The 24270-nt window shown below is 50.5% G+C and overlaps 1 protein-coding gene across 1 annotated transcript in view; it reads right to left on the reverse strand.

Annotated features, from left to right (window-relative positions):
* The window catches only part of FSTL4 (follistatin like 4), a 537703-nt gene that overhangs the window by 129952 nt on the left and 383481 nt on the right, over positions 1-24270 (reverse strand). The window contains exons 5-6 of the mRNA XM_055553669.1: positions 6043-6236; positions 2698-2821 (exon numbers count right to left, since the gene is read on the reverse strand). Coding sequence (XP_055409644.1) covers positions 2698-2821; positions 6043-6236 — 318 coding nt within the window. The remainder of the gene's footprint in view (positions 1-2697; positions 2822-6042; positions 6237-24270) is intronic.

A 24270-nucleotide genomic window follows, 5' to 3' on the forward strand; every position in this document is an offset into this window, starting at 1 on the left:
ATTTCTGGGTAATCAGTTGTACCTGTGTGTCTCATTTCAATTTCCTATTTAATATCCACTGGACCATAAATTCATTCCCAGAGCGAGAGGAGTTTAGAGTTCCTGTGACTTTGAAAGACCACTGATCCTGAGTGACTCTGAGTCTCTGAGTGCTCCGAGTGACTGTGCTGGGCTTTGAAAGCAGGGTTAACTCATTTTGTGGCTTCCTTAATGGCTGAGTTTACGTTTTATTGCATGTCTATTGTTTGGGTTGGGCTGTGATGAATGGTTTGGCTGCCCAGTTCAAAACAAGTCCAAGGCGACAGCAGACTCTAATATAATGATGATTATAAGGCTTTTCAAATAATAATCCAGAAACAAGGGAAACAGACAGCACATTGCTCTACATGGGACATACGACCAGAAGTGAAGTGAGGACGTTCCTCCTTTTCTACGGGCAGCTCCTGCTCTTAACAACCTTCACTAGGGAGGCCAGGGCGGCCTCTCTTTCATCAGGGCCAACAGGGATGCTGCCATTTCCTTGAAAGGAGAGCCAATAGCCCCTTCTTGGTCGCAGACCAGTTCCCAGGAAGGGAACATAGATCAGAGGCTTCTGTGACAACTGGTACCAGGACGATACCCAAGCAGTGTCATTTTCTGCCTAGTGATGCCATTGTGGGACACTCGTGTGTGGCTCTGGTGTATCCCCAAATCCTTGAAGTCCAGCCTTGGCCCCCAGCTTTGAAAACGCAGTGATCTTTTTCTTTATAGTTCCTTCTATAGATGGGGGGAGGGGGAGTGCTGAGTGCACAAAGCATGCTGGGAATGTCTCAGAACTGACCCTGGAAAGCGTGCTGCTGTTCAATCTGATGAGGAGGGAAGCTCCACCTGCTCATCCTGTCGTTGGCCTGACATCTACTCCTTTCTTGTTCACTTCCCGTGGGATTAGCATCATCAAGGGGGCTCTGTTTGAAGAAGGCGGATGGAGAGGAGATTCCGGGAGGTGGTGAGGACAGGTGGGGAGGGAGGGTCTTGTCCAGCATGTGCAGGTCAGTGCCTCACAATGGGCTTTCCAGAGGGAAAAAGAGCCCCCACCCCGTGTGTCGCATTTGTGTTGTATATATCAACTTCTGTATTGTAAACAGTCCTACTAGGGCTGATTTAAATCTCCCATCTATGTAGCTGTTTGCCTTTGCAAAAGTCCTGAAAATATAACAATCATTGCATGAGCTAGGTCTCCAGAGTTGCTGATACTGTCATACATTCTAAAATTTAGAGATTCATTTCATGGAATAAGCTCCTCAATCCACAAAGCAAACACCTCCCAGGCAGATTGAATCTACCAGCCATTCACACCTTATTATGAACCACCACTTGTAGAGTTTAAACTGTGGGCATGAAGGAGGAGGCTGGGGAGCAACACAGTCATCATGTATCAAGCAGAGCCTGGGAACTGGGGGTTGGACTTTGGTCCTTGGTAACAGGGACGCCGTGGACTGGAAAGGCGCAGCCTGCAACAAGCTCATGGACACTTCCCACCGGGAAGAATCACGCTCGTTTCTCTCCTTTCAGGTCACATGGGTACCTCTTCTGCCACAAGAGCCTTTCTTGTCAACAAATCATGAGGATGCCCCCTCAGGCCTGGTGAATGAACAGCACACAGAGATGCTGATATGAAGCAGAAACACCTTCCTGGAAAACATACCTCCAGGTTGAGAATGGGACCCAGGATGCCAGGACCTGTGGCTCAGAGTACTCGGGGACCCTGGGGGTCTCACCCCTGCTTCCTCAATTGCAGGGCCCACAGGAGCTGCGAGCTTGCAGGTCATATTCAAAGGTGCTTCATACAGGGTACACACGTTACCTGCTTTAAGCACAGCCTGCTCCGCATGCTGTCTGACAAAAAGGAGCTTCACTTCTTTGGGGCCAAGAATGTCCCCTCTTGTCTCGAGTTAGGGTCCCACACTGCTGTCCATCTCCTAGTGAACTTGTCTGGACGTGTCTGGAGCTTCTTGCATCTCACATCTCTTGGAAGCCCTGTCCCAGCTCTAGCTATGGTTGACATGAGGTCATCTCTTGGAAGAGCACCTCAGGGAGAAGACCTGGGTCCCTCAGACACTGTGCCTGCTCACCATATGCACCAGTGGCCCCACAGAGGGTCCATTCTGAGCACCTCCTCCTTTTTCAGGCAGAGTAGCCCCATTTCTCTTCTTTCCCACCACTCCACCACCTCTCATCAACCTGGACCCTCATTCTTCATTATCCTGCATTATGACTACTCCTTTGTCTACCTGGCCAAGCCTCCAGCACCCTCCTGCAGGATCTGGCCCCAGGCAGAGTTCTCTGATGGGGCTGGGCCACTTCCTTGGGAGAACCCTAACATCTGCTCTGTCCAAGTGCAGTCACAGAATCCCCTAGCCATGTGAGGCAGTGCCTTCTTAATCATGCTTAAACACAGTCCTGGGTTCCTCAAATGATATCAACAGCGAGAATAACCTTCATCCAAAAGGAACAGAGCAAGTATCCCATTCCCCATCTCTGCCCGCCCCTTACTCTTTCCTTAAATCTCAGGCTTGTTGCAAAACAAATTCAACTACTTTCACCTATAAAAACAGCCAACCTTGGAAAACAACCAAAGACAGACTCCAGACCCTGACACCATTCTGGTGAGGACATGTCTTTTTGCTGACTGTGAGCCCCGGCGGGGGCCTGACTTACGGAAGGCTGTGTAGAACTCATGAAGGGTCAGGAGGCCGTCTTTGTTGTAGTCATCAAATCGGAGGAGGTCACCTGGCGAGCAGCCCAGGAAGTCCTCTTCCAGGTCCTGCTCCTTCAGCATGTGCTGTGGGTGAGAAAGGGAGAAGGCTCGAGTCAGGAGTGAGTTCAGAGCTGTGGGCACTGTCAGGCCAAGTGGGGCTGCAGTCACCATTTGGGCAGATGTGTCTGTGTGTGCCTATGGACTCCAGTGACGTAGGCCATGGGGAGCATCCAAATCTCTTTGGTGTTGTCTTGTCTGACCTTCTCCTTTTAGAGATGAGAAAACTGAGGCTCAGAGGGGAAAGGGACTTTCTCAAGGTCACACGGTGATTGGGCTGAGTCAGTATTAGCTTTCAGGTCTGTCTTTTCCCTGCCAGGGCAAACAAACCCCACATATCTGAAGTGAGAAAGATCCATGTGGTCATCTGGTCTACTCCTTTGTGTTATAGATGGGGAAACAGGGAAGAGACAGGGGCCTGATCAAATAAGCCCAATTAATGGTGCCATACTCAGTGGCTCCCAACTGTGTAGAGCTGGAAGGTCACTGCTCCATCAGTGTACCTCTCCCCACCCCCTCCAACCCCCACCAATCTCAGGTCAGCACATCCTAGCCACAGTACTACTCCCGGGGAGAGGAAGCTGCTGTTCTATTGACCTAGGCCTGAGCCCCTGCTCTGCCCGCCTTGTCCTGCCAGGAACACAAAACACTACCCTTGGGATTCTGTTGAGGGGACCATGGGTGGGCCCTTGTGAACTCCTCCCTGGATGTGGTCTGGGCTGCAGGGTGGGGGGCCTCCCTAGTAGGACCATTTGTGTGTGGGTCTGAAACTAGAGTCTTGCAAAGAAAATGCTCAGAAGGAAATCTCAGAAGAAAGAAAATGATTTTATTTTGGGGGGAAGAGGGGAACAGAGGCATTCTCTCTTTATTTAACAGTCTCAGCTGGGCCTGGTATATTAAAGGCAATTTAATGTGATAATGTTAAAAAAAATGACCCTTCACCCAGCAAATAAGAGTGTTCGATAAAAGGGAGATCAACCATAACGCCCGAAATCAATCTTCCAAAGATGGAAATTTCCCTTTGTCTATTTCTGTGCTGGAAATTGATTAACTTTTCATAGGACCTACAAGTTTTCCCCAATGCCTCTGATTCAGTGTCAAGGAAAGGCCCACTTTAGCTGGGCCCTGCTTGGCAGATTTATGAAATGGACTTTAAACACATTAAATTTTAAAGAGGAAATCATAGTCCAATTACCACACTTGTTAATGGCTGCAGGTGCCTCAGGGCATGTCTCTGCCAGGTTAGAGCCATGCTCCCAGGAATGTTCTGTTTACCTGGCAACTACCTGGATCCACGTGGGCCTGGGGCACCAAGATCCCACAGATGCCTGATGCCTACCCTCTGGGCTCCCCATACAGCCTGTACTGTGGGGAATCGAACTGCTAGATGACTCTTCTCTCAGGTAACCATGACCAGCAGGACCTGGGCTCATCCCGGAGCAGCGTGGGTCATTGGTGGGTCTCTGGTCCTGGCCCATGGGGTCTTAGCCATAGCTGGGGGCTGAAGGTTGATGAAATAGTGACATGAAGGCTGGTGTGTGTCTGGGAGGCTTCCCGGAGTGTGGGCCATGGATGGACTTGCCCGTGATGCCAGGTATAAGTGAGCAGAGCAGGGTCTGCAAGTGCCTTAGGATCCGTGGTTCCCCACCCACTCCCTGGAAGCCAGCTCTGAACTGGGTGGACTTGAGAAGGGGGCCCTGCATGGGGAAATGTCTGGATAACTGCTCTACTCAGAGTTTTTGGGCACTTGCTGTCCCCACAGACCTCGAGAGGATCAGGTGGAGCTGGTGCTGGGAGCTGTCCTCCCAGGGAGCCCCGTGGAGTGTGAGGAGAGCTGGTCCACGCACACCTGGCACGCTGGCTGCATCTCAGCTCACCACATCCTAGGCAATGAGTGCGCCGCAGGCAAACCATTTGATTTCTTGGCGCCTCCGCTTCCTCATCTAAAAATACCTGGTAAGTGGGGATAACAGCAGCACCTACCACACAGCAAAAGGCGGCTGAAAGGTTTAAGGAGGAAATAACAACAATAGAGGTGATGGTGACAAACGGATGCTAGCGGCTGTCGCCTACCGAGAGCGTACCGCCTGCTGGGCACCAGGCTGAGAACTGCACACCTCTTTGCTCATCTAAGTTTCCTGACGACCCTGTGACAGTCAGAGACAAGAAAAGGGGCACAGAGCCAGGCAGTTGTCTGCCTAGACCCGCTAGGTCCCCGTAAATGCTGGAGTTGGACCTGAATTCAGGCAGTTTGACTGTGAAGTCTGTGTTCGTAGCTACTCTATTGAAGAGTGAGGGATATGCCTGTGTGGGGCACATTGCAGGTAAAGGGCCTCCCTTAGTGCCAAGCCCGGGGCGGGGCACTCTGTGGTCTCGGGGGCAGAGCTGCGGGTTGCTGACCTAGCCTCCGTCCATGTCTTTGCACCTGGTGTGGCTCTGGGACCCCAGGCTCTCAGACCCAAACCAGCAGAGCAGGAGCAGGAATGCAGACCCCTGGGCCCATCCAGCCTGCCTTTCCACCACCAGCACCCAACAGGCCTGTCCTGCAGCTGGTGTGCCTGCTGCCCTGGGTTGCTCCTTCCTTGTTGCTTTTTGCTGCAGATGCTTATGGCCCTTGTACCACCTGGTACCTGGGTAAAGGGCCACACGTGCTGTGTTTGGGAGGGAGGCAAACCATAGGTTCCATCCGAGTGTTCTCTCAAAGGAGAGAGCAGTGCTTAGGGGTGGCCACAGGGATGCCTGCGAGCCACAGACTGGAGTGTGGGCTGCTGCTACCCACGTACCACCACTGGTGAGGTCCAAGGGGGAGAGGACGTGGGGACAGCATGTTGCAGCTCCCAAAGCTCTTGGGGAAAACCAAATCTGCTTTCTTTGAACCTTCCTGCTGAGGACAGTAAAGGATTCAGGAAGAAAAGATTTGTTTCCTAATGAAAGCCTCAGAGCTCAGCCTGTGTACAGTGTGTTTTGCCAGCTAGCTCGGAGCTTGTTGGTAAATATTGGCTGAAGGTGGCTGGTGGGAAAGAGACACGGACATCATTTTGTTTGTCAGATATTTCCAAGTGTTCAACACAAGCTCTCTGACTCCTGGGAGATGCTTTCTCTTGCAGGAGCAAGGCCCCCTCAGCGTCCCATTTCAGAGATAGTGACAAACGACTCTTCCCACATGGGTCTGCTGGTTCTCTTTCTACACACCCTGAATGGAAAATTGGATGCCCCCGTAATGTGATTTCACCCAGTGCTGTACCTACCTGGGCCAGCTCAGAGCTGCTGAGGTGGCCGTCTCCATCTGCATCGAAGTCCTTGAACAGAGATTCCACCAGGAGGCGCTTCTGGGAGGCGGGGTCTTGTCTGCTGTCCCCTTCATGGAGTGGCTGCAAGTGGCTCTGCAGTGCCAGAAGGACCTTCTTCAGGCGGGCGTAGTCGGCCATGGTGCACGGGTCACCTGGAAGAGAAGATGGGGTTACTCGAGTCAGACTCCTCCCCTGGTCTTGAGAAGACCTCCCTCCACCCCACCACCCATCGGCAGTTACTAGGCATCTGCTAGACGTAGTGCAAGGTGCAGCCTGAGTACATGAGACCTCTCCATCCGACTGGCCACCAGTCCACGCCACAGATACTTACTGAGCACCGGATACAAGCGACACATGATGTAAACGCTGGAAGGAGCCTGTCGTTCACCCTGCACATGTTGATTGAGCACCTTCTACAGCCAGACACAGACTGATGGTCAGACAAAATGGGAGTCTTCATTTGGGGGATTTCACAGTGCAGCCCCACAGCAGCTTTAGGAAAGTGAAGTCGCTCAGTCGGGCCCGACTCTTCGTGACCCTGTGGATAGTAGCCTGCACCAAGCTCCTCCGTCCATGGGATTTTCAAGGCAAGAGTACTGGAGTGGGTTGCCATTTCCAATTCCAGTTTGCAGTGGCTCATTTTTGCCTTAATCCTACCTTAAAGGCTCCTTTGGAATCCGTGGCCTCATAGATCAGGGAGTTGCAGTTAACAGGACTAATAAGCCTTGCTTAAGATAATTAGAAACACTCCCAGAGCTGGATTACTTCAAGACGAACATGTACACACAAGCCCACAACCAAGAAACAAAAGGCAGCTTTTAAGAAAGTAAGCCCAAAGCACACAGCCCATTGCTCTCAGGTCTTTCATCACGGCTGTGCTTGGTCCACAGCATCAGAACCACACAGTATTTTGGCAAATGAGGCCTGTGATACACTGTGACATGATATAGTTTAACTTTGCTGGTAACGGGCCATGGAGATGTTCCCCACCCACGGGGCTGTGAGCAGAGCAGGGGAGCACTCCCTGCTGCCCCACTTCCCCTCCTCCTGGGATGAGGATGAAGGATGTACCCCTCCTCCTGGCTTTGCCGAATCCTGGAGCACAGGTGTGGGGTCTTCCTCATCCATTCCAGGTTCAAGCCAGAGTGCTGCTAGCAAGGGAGTGTCTGAGGTCTAGGTCTTTTCGCCTTAATTTCAAGGCCAGCTTAGGGCAGGCTGTGTCAGCTCAGGGCTGGAGAGCCCCGGCTCTGTGGTCTGCCGGGTTTGAGTCCTGGTTCTGCGGCTGCCTGAGTGTGTACCTTGCACAGGGTGTGTCAGTGATTTCATCTGTGAAGTGGGGGAGAGCAGAGCCTCCCACACAGGGCTGTGAGGAGGGTTAATAAGACATGCACACGATAAAAGGCATGGCACTGGCCTAGCGCTGAGTAAGGGCTCATAAAACGATAGCTACTCTCCCGTTTGTCATTATTGGAACCAGAGTAGCTGAAGAGCAATAAACAGGGAGCTGCTTGGTGGGGACAGGGCTGCTGGGAAGTCCGTCTGTCTCTCTCCCTTCCTCACTGGACAAGCCTGGATGGTCTGACCACTTTCTCTTGTGCTTGTTTGTGTTTCTAGATTTTCTTTCTTCCAATTTGGGGTCAATTGATTCTTGTCAGAAACAGATGTCTGTTACCATTTCATCCTGCATGTTTATTTAGAAAAAAATCAATTGCTGTGTTCAATATAATCAAATCTATTTGCTCTCTAGGAGTTTCCGTGGTCTGACAAGAATAGCTCTCCCACCCCTCTTTGGCCTGGTAGCATATCCATTCCTGGGAGCTCGTAGGGCCTCCAACTGGTAAACCTGATTCTCAAGTCTGCACATGAGCATCACGGCCGTGTCCCACAGCCACACACTCCTGCCCAGGGTCTGTCCTAGGCTTCCTGAGCTGGACAAAGGCCAGTCTGGGGAATTAAGTGGAAGAGGTTTGCCCAGATCTTGGTGCCTAGCTCCTCAGAGGATAAAACCAGTCCCGGCAAGTGGCAGAAGCTGGATGCAGTGTATGAGGGCAGAGAGATGCTTCGGTGGAGGTGGCGGTGGAAATGTGTGGGGGATCTGCAGGGGCCTGGAATAGAAGGCCTGTCAGGCTTTCCAGGGGACAGGCATTTGTGCCCTGACACTGGGAAGCTGGTGTTCACAGCAGATGGATGTGGGGTTGATAGGAGGCTCGGCTCAGAAACGCTAGCATACCATTAGGCTCCCCCCACTCCCCCCCCCCCCAAAAGGAAAAGAATACACCTGAAGGTTGGAGCAGGCTGGGCCAGGTAGGATGGGCAGAGCTGTCTCATCCTCCCAATCTCGGTGGGGCACAGATCTCTGAGCTGCCTGCTGCCGCAGGCCAGGAGTCCTCATGCAGCTAGACAGCACCTCCCACTCTGGTGGCCAGGAAAACCAGCTACGCAGGTCCTGTCGGGTGGGCTGCAACAACCTCCCCTGGCTCACCTCTCCCATCACACCCCTACAGTTCACTGTGAGTTCATGGAGGCTTCTCCACCCTGGCAATGCCCAGCCCATGCCTGCTGGTCAAGAAGGTATATACATGCCTAGAAATAAACTCAGCAGAAGAGGTAGGTGCCTCAGTGTCCAGGGTCAGCTCCCTGAATCCCTGGTCTGGCCTCCTGCTAGGCTCATACCACCCATGACTTTTCCATCTTTTTACCAGCATTTACTCACAAATTCTGTGCTCTATGTTGGGCGGTACTTTGAGTATACAATGGAGCTTTCTGTCTTGGGCATCAAGGGTGCCCATGGAAGGAGAGCTAATGAGGCCAAGGTAAAGGAAGTCTCGCTATGGATGAGCCCCACAGGATGAGGGATCTGTGGGCACAGGAGGCTGGGGGAAGGGATTTCTGGGTCACAGGGGTCGCAGGTATAGGATCCAGCAGCACAGTGTGTCCAGAGTCCCAAGGAGGCGGGTATGGCTGGGCCGGAGTAGGGCAGGGAGCAGGGCTTGGATGAGGCTAGAGGGAAGCATGGAGCTGGGGCAGGGTGCCAGGCCCAGCAGATCGCACTTTGCCAAACTTGCTCTGTCCCTTCCTTTACTGAGGCCCTCACTGTGCCTGGCTGCTGCTGGGCATGGAGGTCCTAAGACAAACCCTCTGCTCCTAGAAGGTGATATGCAATCCTTCTTTATCCCAGGAGCAGTTGTGCTTTACATGAGTCTCAACCTGGAATAAATAAATCATTGCCTCAAGGTTCCCGGCTCCTCTAATATCTGTGTAGCTCTACGGGGGCGTGAGCCTCAGAGGAAGGGCACGTGACGGTGGCGTTTCTGTGCCCGTGGAGATGCCACTTCAGCTTCCACAATTCAGCCTCTTTCAAGACTTTTGAGGCTTCATCTCCAGCAAGGACTGCCCTCTCACAAGCCCTCCCTTTTGGTCTCTAGGATGCACAGCTTCTGAGAGAAGCACGTGAAAGTGCTAGTTCACCAAGTCCCGGCTTTACTTTTTCATTCACAACCTCCTGATCACACGGTGGGGTCAGACGTAACGGCTCCCTGAGGTGGGGTGTGGGCACCTGTGAGTCCTTGCAGAGCTGGCCTTCAGCTAAAGGGTCTCGCTCTGCTGCCAGTTTGAAACCTCTGTCTTATTATAAAAGGAACACACGCATCAAAACAACAACAAAACACTTGGAAAGTGCAGATAAATATAAAGAAAGAAAGTAAATTACCCATGATCTCTTTTCCAGAGGCTGGCCAGGCTGGGGGTGAAGCCTAGCCCTCAGCATAGGCGACCCTGAGCCAGGAGCCAAGCTAGCAGAGCCCTGGCTGGCCTCATGTGATGCATGGGTCCTGAGGCCTGGCCCATAGCCTCTGTTTTCAGATCTCCCTCTCCCCTTAATAAATACAGGCAAGAGCTTCGATACCCAAAGGTTGGGTGCTTCTCATTATTATGCAGGTCATTTCCGCACATCTACCTGGCAAGCCGACTGGGGACTTGAGGAGGTTGGGGTGTGGAGGGAGAAACAATCTCAGTAGCCCTGGCCACACGAATGTGCTGCATGGAGGCGGTGTTTACTGCTCCCCTCAGTGTTCTTTACCCACATCTCTGCCCGGCCTACTCTTCATTGCATCTTGGCCACAGCTGAAATTTTGCCTGATCTAAACTAGCCCTTTGGCTTCATAATTCTCTGTGCTCTGCATGTTTGGGGTGGGCCTGGTCCCAGGGAGAGACCCTGCCCCTTTGGAGGGGACAGTCCCTGGAGGGGAGTACAGCAGAGGCTTGGGAACCACAACACTCTTCCCCAGTGCCCACGTGGGGGCTGACCACGATGATGGAGAGTGGCCTGACTACAGGAACCTGGATGGGGTGTTGTCAGCGCCGTGCACATCCCACTGTGGGACCAGACTGGGTAGTCGCACACGCGGTGGGAGAGTGTTCAGTGCCTGTGAACGTGGCTGAGTCCTGTGGCTCCAGGGCAGATCCTCTCATCAAGAAGCCAGGGTGACTGGGCCACCCTGTAACAACCTTTCCTCGGGTCCTCAGGCAGAGACAGGCTTCACCATCGGCTGTGACACCTGACACCAAGTCCTCTGCTGACAGTCCCTGCAAGGCTGGTTGGAGCACTGGACAAGGAGTCAGCAGAGCAAAGGAGATCACAGGCTCTGCCTTTGAGTGGCTGTGAAACCCCAGGAAAGGCAGCCACTCCTGCCTTTCTTGCCCCATTTCCTACCGTAGAATGGGGACAATGAACACCTTACAGGGTCCGGACGTAAAAGGAAACATAATAGACCTCGCAGGGTCTGCATGATTGCCAGGCCCGAGGGCCTCTCTGCATGAAATGCCCTATATGAGCCACAGGGTGTGGTGCATTTATCTCTGTCCCCTTTACTGATGCCCAGCGCCTAGCACAGGTAGCCACTAAGTTGGTGAAGACTTCCTCCTGCCTACCCGTCCCCATGAACGTTTCTGCTCTGGGGCCTCTCAGGGAGGGAGGCTCATGTCCTACAGCCTGGCAGTGATGAGAGTCCCCAACAGACCCTTTGAAGGACCCAGCCATCCTCCGCTGGCTGGGGTGTCCCCCATGCAGCAACAGTGGGCCCGCTTGGCCAGGCCCCGTCACTGGCCTCGGGCTTCCTGCTGGCACGTGTGTGTGGGGGCTTCTTCTGCTCACAGACTGGGCCTGTTTTGGCAGATAAAATATTGATCCGCTTGCTGAGGAGCCCAGAGTGTGATCCTATTTTCATGTCAGAACTTGGTAATGAACTACATTTATCAAGCCCGTTCTCCACGAGAAAGGTCAGCTGCGGATCTGGCTAAGTTGTTATGACACCTCATTAATCTAGTTCCCTCAATAATTGTCCCTCTTTGAAGATTCTAATGTTCTCCCATTCCAGCCACACTGCCTCCACTCTGAGGGAGATTATTACAGCAGGAGCACAGGCACGTCCGCATTTAATTTTTTGAGCAAAGAGAGATAGGACGCAGGTAGCAGCCTCTGGAATTGAACGTCTATCAAAGGCATGCTTTCTCCTGCAGAACAAAGGGAAGCGAGGGAGACACTGAATATTCCATCAGCCACATGCGCCCCTGCCAGGTTGGCCTCAAAGGAACGGTCTTTGCTGTGGCAGGCAAAGCTTCTGGGCACAGATGTGGGAGGGGCTGGTGGCTCCAGAGTCGGGGAAAGGGATGTGGCACAGCATAGGCAAGGAGGGGGAGAGGCAGCCAAGTAGCAGAGAGCTCAGATTCTAATGGAGAGGAGACGGGCCATGTGGTGAAGGCCCTGGGCAGACCCAGGGCCTGGATACTGGGGGGACGTGGAGGCAGGAGAGAGAGCGGGCTGGAGAGTCCTGGCATTAGGAATAGAGGTAGTAGGGAGAATGGAGAGACCATCTCTGCTTGCCTCCCTCGCCAAGCCACCCCCATCTAAGGACGTCCCTGTGCACTGCCCTGTTCTTGTCTGTCGTGGTCCTTTCCCCAGCCTTCACTCTGTTATTCATACACTGTTGGCATCGGGCTGCCCCATTACATGGGAGCCCCTTGAAGCCAGGGCCATGCCTTGTTGTAGGTGTGATGCCAGCACCTGGCCCACGCATCTGCATGCAGAAAGTGCTCATTAAATGTCTGCTGACTGGATGAAAGTGTAATCTTGGTGGATAGTTGCTACAGCCCTGTCCTGAGGAGGAGGAAAATCCCAGCCACCCCGAGGCATAGTGACTGAGGTCTGGAACTCTGGAGCAGCTGGGGGGCCATGCCATCCATCATATCAGCTCCTGGCTGCAGGGGGCTTGACACATGAGTGTGTGAGGCAGCCCTAGTGTGTGGTTTGTGTCATGCTCACTGCCAGGGGCATGGATCCTACCTCACTAGTGGGGGCACCCCAAAACCTGCAGCAGTAGCTCCAAAGAGTCTAGCACAACAAGCCTGGGAGTCATGGTGGCAAGGAGGTGGGGGGCCACAGAGAGGCTGTCACCCTGCTGGACACGGGGTCACATGGGAGTGTCTCCTTCGAGCCCCTCTAGGGAACACACAGCTCTTTAGGACCTGCCACTGGACGGGAGGAGGATGAGAGGGTCTGTCCTCTGGTTCTGCCATTGTTGGTCAGGACAGCCTTGGACAGCCCTGGGAAAAGGCCAGGCAAGGGGCTTCTGCTTGGAACAGTGCACAGGTGGGGAGGCCTGAGGGTGAATTCAGTTGTGGCACAGCTTCAGGGAAGGTTCGGTGCCACACGAGGGTTCTAATCAGTAACTGAACACAAAGCTGACCCCGGGGACCCGCCGAGCTCCAGGAGAACTTTACATGTGGGTAGAACTGGGGGTAGTCGGGGCTAGGGGGATCCTGAGGTCCCTATGAAGACAACCCCCCATGGCCTCCGGGGTGCTGGCCCTTCCCTTTCTGAGGCAGCCTTGCACTTCAAGAGTCCCTGGCAAACCCCTAAATTTATGGGAGAGGGGACTTCAGGACAGAGAATACTAGATATCATGAAGAACTCTTCTGCCATTAGTAGGAGTCATCTCACTTGGGGATGGGTGTGAGCTAAAGAGCAGGGGGATGGGAAGGAAGAAAGTACCCAGTGGGGGCTGGTGGGTCATGCTCTGAGATGCCACCACCTGGGGGAGGGCAGCTCCCTTCCTGAGCTGCACACAGGCTGTCCCTTCAGAAGCCACACAGCAGCCTGCCATGCCCTTGAGCCACAACCTCTGGACTCCAGTCCTTCCTGACCAGGCCAGGTGGCCCAGCCCCCTGGGCTCAGAGGACCCTCAGGGGTGTGCCCACAGTCTCTTGGCTGCTGCTGGGTTTGCTCACGGGCAGGCTCTGCCCCGACCCCCACCCAAGCATCTGCCTCCCTGGTTCCCACACTATCCCCAGCTGGCCTGAGAAGTAATGTCACTGCTGAAGACAAAGCTGCCATCTTCACCACCAAAGCAAAAACTCAGCTTAATCGTCTGGCACCAACATCACAGCTCAACATGCTTGTGTTACATGGGCCTCAGTTGCGATGTGGCATTCTGAGGTCTATTTTGAAACTGCTAAGCCGTGCAAAGAGCAAGAAGCATTTTCCTCCCCCGTCTAATTTATGAGCCGCCATAACTTTACTGGAGTTTAGCTTAAGAGGAACAGATGTTTAATTTAATGTAAATTCATGAACATGAACAATCTTTCTGCTGCCATTTCTGGGAAAATTCAATTAACAATAAGTACCAAAACCAATGGGTTTATCTTTAGGATACGTTTTTGCTAATACGTGATATAGTTTTACTGATGGTGTTGACCAAGCCACAAAATTCTGACAATTTCTAGAGATTGCTAAGCACACATGATATGGTCCCCTCACAACCCCCAAACAGGTGTACTCAAAGTCATGCCACCCTGGTGATCCTCTGCTGGCTGTCCCTTGGGACCTATGACTTCTGAGCAGATGGGTCACTTCTGCCATACTCAGGTCCTCTGGGCAAGTGTTTACACTGTGGCCTGAGCTGCAGTTCCTGACTACCCCCTGCCAGAAAGCAGCCTGCAAATTTGCTTCCCTTTCCTGGAAGGCCCTTTCTTCAAATCTGGCTTTACTGCCAAGGTCCAGCTCTAAGGAGGTGCTCTGTCCATTTTGTTGGTCATAGCAAACACCATCTTCCAAAAACAAAACAGATGATTCTACACATGGACATCACCAGATGGTCAATATCAAAAGCAAATTGGTTATATTCTTTGCAGCCGAAGATGGAGAAGCTCTATGTAGTCAGCAAAAACAAGACCTGGAGCTGACTGTGGCTCAGACCATTAGCTCCTTATTGCAAAATTCAGGCTTAAATTGAAGAAAGTGAGGAAAACAACTAGACAATTCAGGTAAGACCTAAATCAAATCCCTTATGATTATACGGTACAGGTGACAAATAGATTAAAGGGATTAGATGTGGTAGACAGAGTGCCCAAAGAACTATGGATGGAGGTTTGTAACATTGTACAGGAGGCAGTTATCAAAACCATCCCCACAAAATAGAAATGAAAGAAGGCAAAGTGGTTCTCTGAGAAGGTCTTACACATAGCTGAGGAAAAAAAGAGAAGCAAAAGGCAAAGGAGAAAGGTAAAGATATACCAAACTGAATGCAGAGTTTCAGAGAATAGCAAGGAGAGATAAGAAAGTCTTCTTAAGTGAACAATGCAAAGAAATAGAGGAAAATAACAGATTGGGAAAGACTAGAGATCCCTTTATGAAAATCAGAGATACCAAGGGAACATTTCATGCTAAGATGGGCACAATAAAGGACAGAAATGGCAAGGACTTAACAGAAACAGAAGATATTAAGAAGAGCTGGCAAGAATACATGGAACTATACAAAAAAGGTCTTAATGATCTGGATAACCACAATGGTGTGGTCACTCACCTAGAGCCAGACATCCTGGAGTGTGAAGTCAAGTGGGTGTTAGGAAGCATTACTATGAACAAAGCTAGTGGAGGTGATGGAATTCCAGTGTAACTGTTTCAAATCCTAAAAGATGATGCTGTGAAAGTGCTGCACTCAATATGCCAGCAAATTTGGAAAACTCAGCAATGGCCACAGGACTGGAAAAGGTCAGTTTTCATTTCAATCCTAAAGAAGGGCAATGTCAAAGAATGCTCAAACTACCATACGATTGTGGTCATTTCACATACTAGCAAGGTAATCCTCAAAATCCTTCAAGCTAGGTTTCAACAGTACATGAATCGAGAACTTCCAGATGTACAAACTGGATTTAGAAAAGGCAAAGGTACAAGAAATCAAATGGCCAAGATCCATTTGATAATAGAAAAAGCAAAGGAATTCCAGAAAAACATCTACTTCTGCTTCATTGACTATACTAAAGCCACTGACTGTGTGGATCAAAACAAACATGTGGAAAATTCTTAGAGATGAAAGACCAGACCACCTTACCTGCCTCCTGAGAAGCCTGTATGCAGGTCAAGAAGCAACAGTTAGAACCAGACATGGGACAAGAGACTGGTTCAAAATTGAGAAAAGAGTATGTCAAGGCTGTATATTGTCACTCTGCTTATTTAACTTATATACAGAGTACATCATGCCAAATGCCAGGCTGGATGAATCACAAGCTGGAATCAAGACTGATAGGAGAAATATCAACAGTCTCAGACGTGCAGATGATACCTCTCTAATGGCAAAAAGTGAAGAGGAACTAAAGAGCCTCTTGATGAAGGTGAAAGAGGAGAGTGAAAAAGCTGGTTTAAAACTCAACATCCAAAAAATGAAGATCATGGCATCCAGTCTCATCACTTCATGGCAAATAAGATGGGGAAAAAGTGGAAATAATGGCTGATCTTATTTTCTTTGGCTCTAAAATCACTGTGGATGGTGACTGCAGCCATGAAATTAAAAGACACTTGCTCCTTGGAAGAAATGCTATGACCAACCTAGACAGTATATTAAAAAGCAGAGACACCACTATGTTACAGTCCATAAAGCCAAGGCTATGGTTTTTTCAGTAGTGAGAGTTGGACCATAAAGAAGGCTGAGCACTGAAGAATTGATGCTTTTGAACTGTGGAGCTGGAAAAGACTCTTGAGAGTCCCTTGGACAGTAAGGAGATCAATCAATCAATCCTAAAGGAAATCAACCCAGAATATTCATTGGAAGGACTGATGCTGAAGCTGAAGCTAAAGCTCCTACTTTGGCCACTTGATGCAAAGAGCAGACTCCCTGGAAAAGGCCTTGATGTTGGGAAAGATTGAGGGCAGGAGGAGAAGGGGGCGACAGAGGATGAGATGATTGTATGGCATCATTGACAAGCTACACATGCTCATCTTGTCTTCGTCTCTGCCTGTCTCTGCCATAAATTATGTCCCAAAGCCTTTGCATCTCTTGCATGAGTGTCTTCAGTGTCTTAGAGAACTGGCCACGGGGACCCACACTGGATGCTGTCATGGGCTATGAGGGGCTTGGCAAGTTCCTGCCTGCCTTTGATGCACAGTGCTCAGCCTGTCTCCTGCCCTGCCTTCACTCAGCCTGTCTCCCCTCTTCACTCACTAATCCTAACTCCAGAACCAACAGCAGGCCCACCACACTCATTAGCAGCCCCTCATTGTTCCAGACTCCAAAGAGGGCCTAGCATCAGGCTGGGTCACTGTCCTTGCTCAGCATTCTCTGTTCTCTTCCACAGACTGTGCTATTCATCATCCCGGCTTCTGAGTTGAAGATACAGGACCCACTTTAGGCCCACAAACAGGATTTGTACATCTAGGGCTCCACATGGCCTCTGCCCTGCCTAGCCCAACACACATGCCACGCAGACCACACACCTCCTTTCCCAGCTGCCCGAACCAGAGCTGATCAAGGCTTCTCAGACGCTGGGTGGAAGTAACCTGAATTTGTGGACAAAACCTCATCTCAAGTTTTTCCCCAGCATCAGGTAATTTAAATTAACAAAACCACCCAGAGCTTTGCTAGATAAATGGTACATTTGCTCATGAATGCCTGGTTCAATTGATGTTGCTATACAATCTGCTGTTTGACATTTACAATCCTCTCTTCTATTCCTATTAGAGAAGCAAAATTGGTTGGATTCCTAGGAGAGGGATCCACATACACTTTTTATGGTTGACTGGCACATCTATCAGGTGGCCCCTGAGTGAAAGAGTAATGTTTGAAAACTTGAATAAATGCTAAAGCCCTCCTGGAATTAAGAACTTTAGCTTTTACTCTTGCGTTTGTGGGAAACCCACATGACTAGGTTCCCTACCAAGTTACTCACGCTTTCTAGGAGGAGGACACGTGCTCCTTCCAGACTCTGCTCCCCTGATGCCCTGCCCAGAAGCTCTGTCCCCTGCCTGCTCCCCTCCTGTCCTTACTTGCACCATGAGGAGAAGCAGTGGTGCTAGACCAGGGGATGGCAGATGGGGAAGCTGGAGGGGACAAGAGGAGAAAAGGTGAGCACCACCCCGTCTGCTGTGATTCCCCCAGAATTGCTGGGAGGCTTCATCCTCCAGACTCCTAAGCAAACGGAAATGTCCTGCTACTGAGGCTGCAAAAATTTAGTTCCTCGGGGTCAGATGTCCAAAAAAATGTCACTGCTTTAAGCTGCTATGATCTTCGAGTGGTCACTGAGTTGAGGCGAACCTTGCCAAGAGACGCAGCAGGGTCTGAGGCCGCTGTGGACTGAGTGAATGGTGGGGACAAGGTCTCCTGGCCCTAGAGCCAGGCTTACATACAGGTAAAGGGATCGCTTTGCTCTGTGAGGACTCACAGCACAGGAGAAGCACTCTGTAAGTGACCTCAAGAAGGGAAGTGCTGTTCCCAGCAGGCGTTCTGAAATTCCATGGCGGGTGTTTTTGGTTATCACAATGATTGGCGGGGGCCCTGGTGGCACTTAGTGGCTGGGACCAGGGACCTTAGGGACCCTGCTCTTTGTAGCACTGTCCTGTCCAACAAACATTTCAAATTGCACCATGGACAGTCACTTTTGGTTAGCTGTTTGGAGGATGAAGCCTCCCAGCAATTCTCAGGAACAAAAATCAATGGAATCACAGCCTGTGGGGGTAGTGGCCACTCTCTAACTGGAGTGAAAAATCTACTTACCACTCTTGGGTTACTAGGACCTACCGAGGTGTTACATGCAAAATACTTCCCCTTCCGGCCACAAAAAGGATTTTCCAAGGATGCACTTATGCTTGTATATTGTAAATTTGGTTTACATCTTTAAAAAATTAAAAAAATATATTAAAAAAATTTTTTTGACTGTGTCTTGTGGCTTTCAGGATCTTAGTTCCCTGACCAGAGATCGAACCCATGCCCTTGGCAGTGAAAGCATGGAGCCCTAACCACTGGACCACCAGGAAGTCCCTTGTTTACAACTTTATAGAGAATTGCCCACTATTTTGCAGAATCATCCTTCCACACTCAAGGACACATGAGTACTCAAACTGCCAACCTAACGTGCCCATCATGGGCTCCATCTGCAGCCTTTGTTCCAAGATCCACATATCGGGGCTGACATCTTACCACTGTGAGGTGGGGTGTGTAGCTGGCATCCAGTTACTTAAAACGCATGCTTTATGCCTAGGACTTTTCTTTATATCCCAGTTTTGGTGAAGACACATATTCATTCAAGATTACACAGGGACATTACACAATACTTGCTATGAAAAGGTAACTTTGAGTCTGGAAGGATTAAAGACTAGTCATCTATGGAAACAATGAAAATATGTTTTTCCTCAGCTTATTTTTATCATGGTAAAATACACATAATATAAAACTTGCCATTTTAAAGTATACAGCTCAGTGATATTCAGAATATGGTACAACTATCACCACCATCCATCCCCATTACTCTTTCCATGTGTAGAATTTTAACTTTGTCTGCATTGAACAATAGGCACCTATTCTCTCTTCCCTCAGCCCCTGCAAAAACCATTCTGTCTATCTCTGTGACTTCCATTCCTTTGTGCTGTGCTTAGTTGCTCAGTTGTGTCTGACTCATTGCGACCCTTTGGACTGTAGCCTGCCAGGTTCCTCTGTCTATGGGGATTCTCCAGGCAAGAACACTGAAGTGGGTTGCCATGCCCTCCTCCAGGGGATCTTCCCAACCCAGGGATCAAACCCAGGTCTCCCACATTACAGGTGGATTCTTTACCAGCTGAGCCACCACTCCTCTATGTATCTCAAATAAATAGAACACATTTATTTGACGAGTGAACACGGGTGAACTTTGAGAACAGTATGAGAAGTAGAACAAGCCAGTCACAAAAAGACTACAGCATGATTCTCTTTATTTGAGATATGTAAAGGAGCGGATAAACAAATAGAATCGTACACTGGTTGTCTTTTTGTGGCTGGCTTCTTCCACTTCGCATACTGTTCTCAAGGTTCATCCATTAGTAGCATGTGTCAGAATTTCCTTTCTTTTTAAGGCTGAATAACATTTCAATGTAACATTCCTTTTGCTCTTCCATGCATCGGTTGATGGACACTGAATTGCTTCCTGTTTTTAGTTATTGTGCATAATGCTGCTGTGAACATGGGTATGTAAATGTCCCTTCAAGACCCTGCTTTCAATTTTTCAGGATAAATACTCAGAAGCAGAATTGGAGACAATTCCAGAAGTAGAATTGGAATCCATATGGTAGTTCTATTTTAAATTTTTTGACAAACTGTGATACTGTTTTCCACAGCTGCATTTGACATTCTCATCAACAGCTCACAAGGGTTCTAATTGCTCCACATCCTTGCCAACATTTAGTATTTCCTGTTTTACTGTGAGTGGCTGTCCTAATGGCCGTGAGGTGGTGGCCTTACTTCTTCTGACACTGCTTGGTTCTGGGATTTTAAAGGACAGGGGGAAAGGTATAGGAGTGTGCCTGAGTGTGTGTGTGCAGCCCCATGGCTGTGCCGTGTACACTTGCCCCTGTGTGCAAGCCCAGCCTGCAAAGGCCACGCACAGGGATGCAGAGAGGGCAGGGCCATGCTTTGGGCTGTGGAGCTGCCTACTCCTAGGGTGACAGCCAGCCGCAGCCCCCAAGGACAGGGCTTCGTGCCTGCCCCACTGGTGACAACAGGCCCTCTGTGGGGAGTGCCAGGCCCAGGGCAGGACCCACCTCCCCCCTCTCTCCAGAACGGGGTTCCTCCCTGCCTCTGTCCTTCTGGGATGCCACTGGGTGGGGCCCGGACACTGCGCCCGCAGGTGAAGAGACTAGGATGGGAAGATTCTGAACCCGTGTCTCACACGCCGGCACGGCCTGAGGTGTGTTGCTTTCCTCTGTGTTGTCTGGGGTGTGTGCTCAGATGCGGTAATCCTCAGGTTCAGAGCACGCCAGAGAGCCACTGACTTTTAAAGACAACAAGCAGAGACGTTCCTTCTTTGGCATGAGGGGTGTGTGGACTGCAAATCTCTGCCACTGAACTGGGTCTCCAGGAAAGAACTGCCCAAATGTGAACAAGGTCCACCTCTCCACCAGCAGAAGCTTAGCTGGGCTCGTGGGACATTTACTTTAGAAAGAAAGGTATTAGAGGAAAACTGCCTGAGAACGTGCTCAGAAGGCAAGGTCTGCTCTAAGTCAGGGATTCATCCTGTATGTGGCCTTGGCAGGACACAGCGTTTTGGAGAGAATTACCTGAACAGAGGCTTTTAGACCTGACGTGACTTGGAGAAGTTCCCTGAGGTTTGAAGGTTTATCTGAACCTCTCTGACTTGTATGATTGACAGTAAATCTCAGGTCAAAACAAAGGAAAACAAAACTCCACACAACAACTCTGAGAGAGAACAACAGCCTTTCGGGAGAGCTTTAGAGCCTTTCCGGTGCTTGAGCCGCTGGAGGAGAGAGAGCAGGCTCTCCTTTCTGCATCTGCTCTGCTGTTCAGGGATTATCCACCCTGGAAACCTATCAAAATGCAGGTGGCCCACAGATAGAGCCCCAGAAACTGTTGTTTCTGTGAAAGTCAGCTCCAGGCAGGACTTGTCTGAGCTGATGGGCGGGCCACAGTGGTCCCGGCTCGGTGTTCAGAGCCTGGCGAAGGGGGTTTGGGGGACAACAGCAAAGGTGGGGAGCAGTGAGACTGAAAAGGCATCCAGGGTTCAGCTCCTCTGTAGCTCAGAAAGCCCCTCCCCTCCAGCAAAGCGAGTTATTCTGGACACAGCTCAGTCGCATCACTGCTCTGCCTGCTCTGTTCGCTCCCCAAACACTGCAGTGGGATTTGTGGATGCGCTGACTCTCATTCGGTTCACACACTGGGACATCGCTGGGCCTGCTCCTTGCCCTGCTTACTTATAAGTTCTCGCATCCCGAGAATGGCCTCCTCATTGCCTTATCTGTCATGAAAACGGATGCAGGTGTTTTAAGAGGGCTCAACACCCACAGGAGATGGGAGCGACAGGGACACTCCAGAATTCTCCGGAGGACGATGTATACAGCCCGGGGTACCCCTGGGGGCAGGCAGAGTGGGGCCAGTGCCCCACAGCTTGATGCTGTCCTTCACACCTGAGGCTGTGACCAGGTGTCCGGTGTGAATCCCCACAGACAAGGTGCAGCCCGCATGTGTCACAGGACTGGCATGCTGTGCCTCAACCTCAGGGGAGGCTTACCTGCCCTCTTTTGAGTTGGGCTTTGAAAAAGGTGGGTAAAACATTCACAAAGAACTTTCCATGGAGAAGGGCAAATCTGAGAAGCCATCTGGTGAGGCTCTACACCCGCCACTTATTGATGCTAATGGCCCCTAATAAACACAGGAGCCGTCAATTAAATAAGCCAATCCCACTCTCACCTTGGTGTGAGTTTTCCCCACTAACAGTGCTGTTTGATGAGTATGGTGTCCTGTTGAGATTTTCAAGAGCGTGGGGGTGAAATGCTCTTTCATTTCCTTTGTAGGCCCTCAGCCTGTCACCCAGGGCCAGGTGCACAGAGGACACTGGATAAAAAGTCCCCATGTAGGTAGACAGATGCGCACACACACACACAGCTGCTGATTCAGGGGTTGCGCCCAGTGATCCTGTGCCAGTGGCCAGCCCCAGCCTTGTCCCCCATCCCTGTCGGTCTTTTAAAGATCCCTACACAGTTATGACCGACCTAGATAGCATATTAAAAAGCAGAGATATTACTTTGCCAACAAGGGTCCGTCTAGCCAAGGCTATGGTTTTTCCAGTGGTCATGTATGGATGTGAGAGTTGGACTGTGAAGAAAGCTGAGCGCCGAAGAATTGATGCTTTTGAACTGTGGTGTTGGAGAAGACTCTTGAGAGTCCCTTGGACTGCAAGGAGATCCAACCAGTCCATTCTAAAGGAGATCAGTCCTGGGTGTTCATTGGAAGGACTGATACTAAAGCTGAAACTCCAATACTTTGGCCACCTCATGTGAAGAGTTGACTCATTTGAAAAGACTCTGATGCTGGGAGGGATTGGGGGCAGGCGGAGAAGGGGACGACAGAGGATAAGATGGCTGAATGGCATCACCGACTCAATGGACATGAGTTTGGGTGAACTCCAGGAGTTGGTGATGGACAGGGAGGCCTGGCGTGCTGCGAATCATGGGGTCGCAAAGAGTCGGACACGACTGAGCGACTGAACTGAACTGAACACAGTCTGTCCAGCATAAATAATAGGCCACAGACCCTAAGAGCATGGGGTAAAGGCTTTAGCATGATGTAGTTCAGACTCTTCCTTGTACCAACACAGAAACTGAGGCCAGGAACAGTCAGGGTCTGTCTTGGGTCCTAGGGTGTGGGTGATTGAGCCAGGTTATCACCTGCCTGGTGTTTCGTGCCCATACCCTTGGGAGTCTTTCCTGACCCAGCTCCACCTTCCTTCTCTTTTATTTCCAGCCTTCTTGCAAAGAAACTCCACAAGATGTAAATAAACTTGTGGGGAAGGATGAAGGAGACTGTCATTGGGGAGAGAATGGGGTTTTCTGTAGCATGAGGGGGAGGTGGAAACCCTGCCCAGATGTGAGGCCTCTTCCTTGGCAAATCTTATTATCACCACTGGCAGGTCTGGTCTTTCATGGCCAGCAGCCTTGGCTCAGAGCTGCTCTTAGCAAGCCTGAGGGCAGAGTGGACTGGACTCGGCCTGACCTAAGAGGGATCTTCAATGCCCTGTGCCTGACCTCTGGGGCATTCAAAGACCCAGGCCCCACCCAAGTCCCAGGGTATCACCAACAGCAGGAAGAGCCAACAGAAGATGTCTATTTTCTACTCCACTAACAATTTTTACTGTTTCCTTTCAAAAGTCTCTTCTCCTCTGGGTGTAGAGCCTAGAAAGGGCCCAAGTTAGAAGCTGATGTTGTCATCTATATACTATTAAATCCCTAGGTAGTTGCTTTGTGTTCTAAGTGACAGGGACAGAGTAAAGGGACAAAGCAGGTGATTAGATAGTTAATCCCACTAAGGGATCGTAAGTAAAGAAAAAAGTATGGGAGACCCTGTAAGTTAGTGATCGTTCAAGAAAGCCAGTTTGCTTAACCACAAAAACAAGCAGGCTTGCTTCGCAACAAGACCTGCAGCAGAAGCACGAGACGTGCCCCCAAGCAATACAACGGTGGTAGCGTGAGACCCATATCCTGCCCAGTAAGTCAGTCAGTTAATAATTCCTAGGACACGCTCCTCTGTACACACTAAAAACAAAAATACAGGAAAAACGCACATTATATTGAAGCCTGAGATGATTCACTGAAGTTTAGTCCATGTTAACACCTTCTGGTTCATTCCATCACACCATGACAGTCCTGGTTTGACCATGTGGGGACAAGAAAACTCCCCTGCCTGACGTGGAGGAGGAGCTGATGATGGAAGCCTGACCTCTACTCAAGGATGAGGAAGAAGGTGGTCTTCTCCCCCGCCCCTTTCCTCCTTGGATTATAAAACTGCAGCTTGCTAAGTTCTTGGGGGCAGCACCTCTCAAGTGCCGGCTTATAAACCTCACAAGTGGCCCATCTATCACTTTGCCTCTCGCTTAAATCTTTCTGGGCTGAGACATAAAGCACTGGAGCTCCTCAGAGCTCCCCTGCCGAGACACATTTCTGTGGTTTCATAAGCGCAGTGACACATGACAGTTGGCCTGTGTCTGCCACACTCACTGGGTTACTTTCCTCCACGCTCACACAGAGTTTCCTTAGCCCTCTGGCCTGTGCTTCCTTCCCCAGTGTACCCCCTCTTCCTAGGGCCTCCTCTAAGCGACAAGGTGGGCTTTTGTCTCTGATCTGGTTTGTCGCATCTGTTCCTCTTTCAAAAGGCAACCTGA

This window comes from Bubalus kerabau, chromosome 1 (genome assembly GCF_029407905.1).
Source record: "Bubalus kerabau isolate K-KA32 ecotype Philippines breed swamp buffalo chromosome 1, PCC_UOA_SB_1v2, whole genome shotgun sequence".
Lineage (NCBI taxonomy): Eukaryota > Metazoa > Chordata > Mammalia > Artiodactyla > Bovidae > Bubalus > Bubalus kerabau.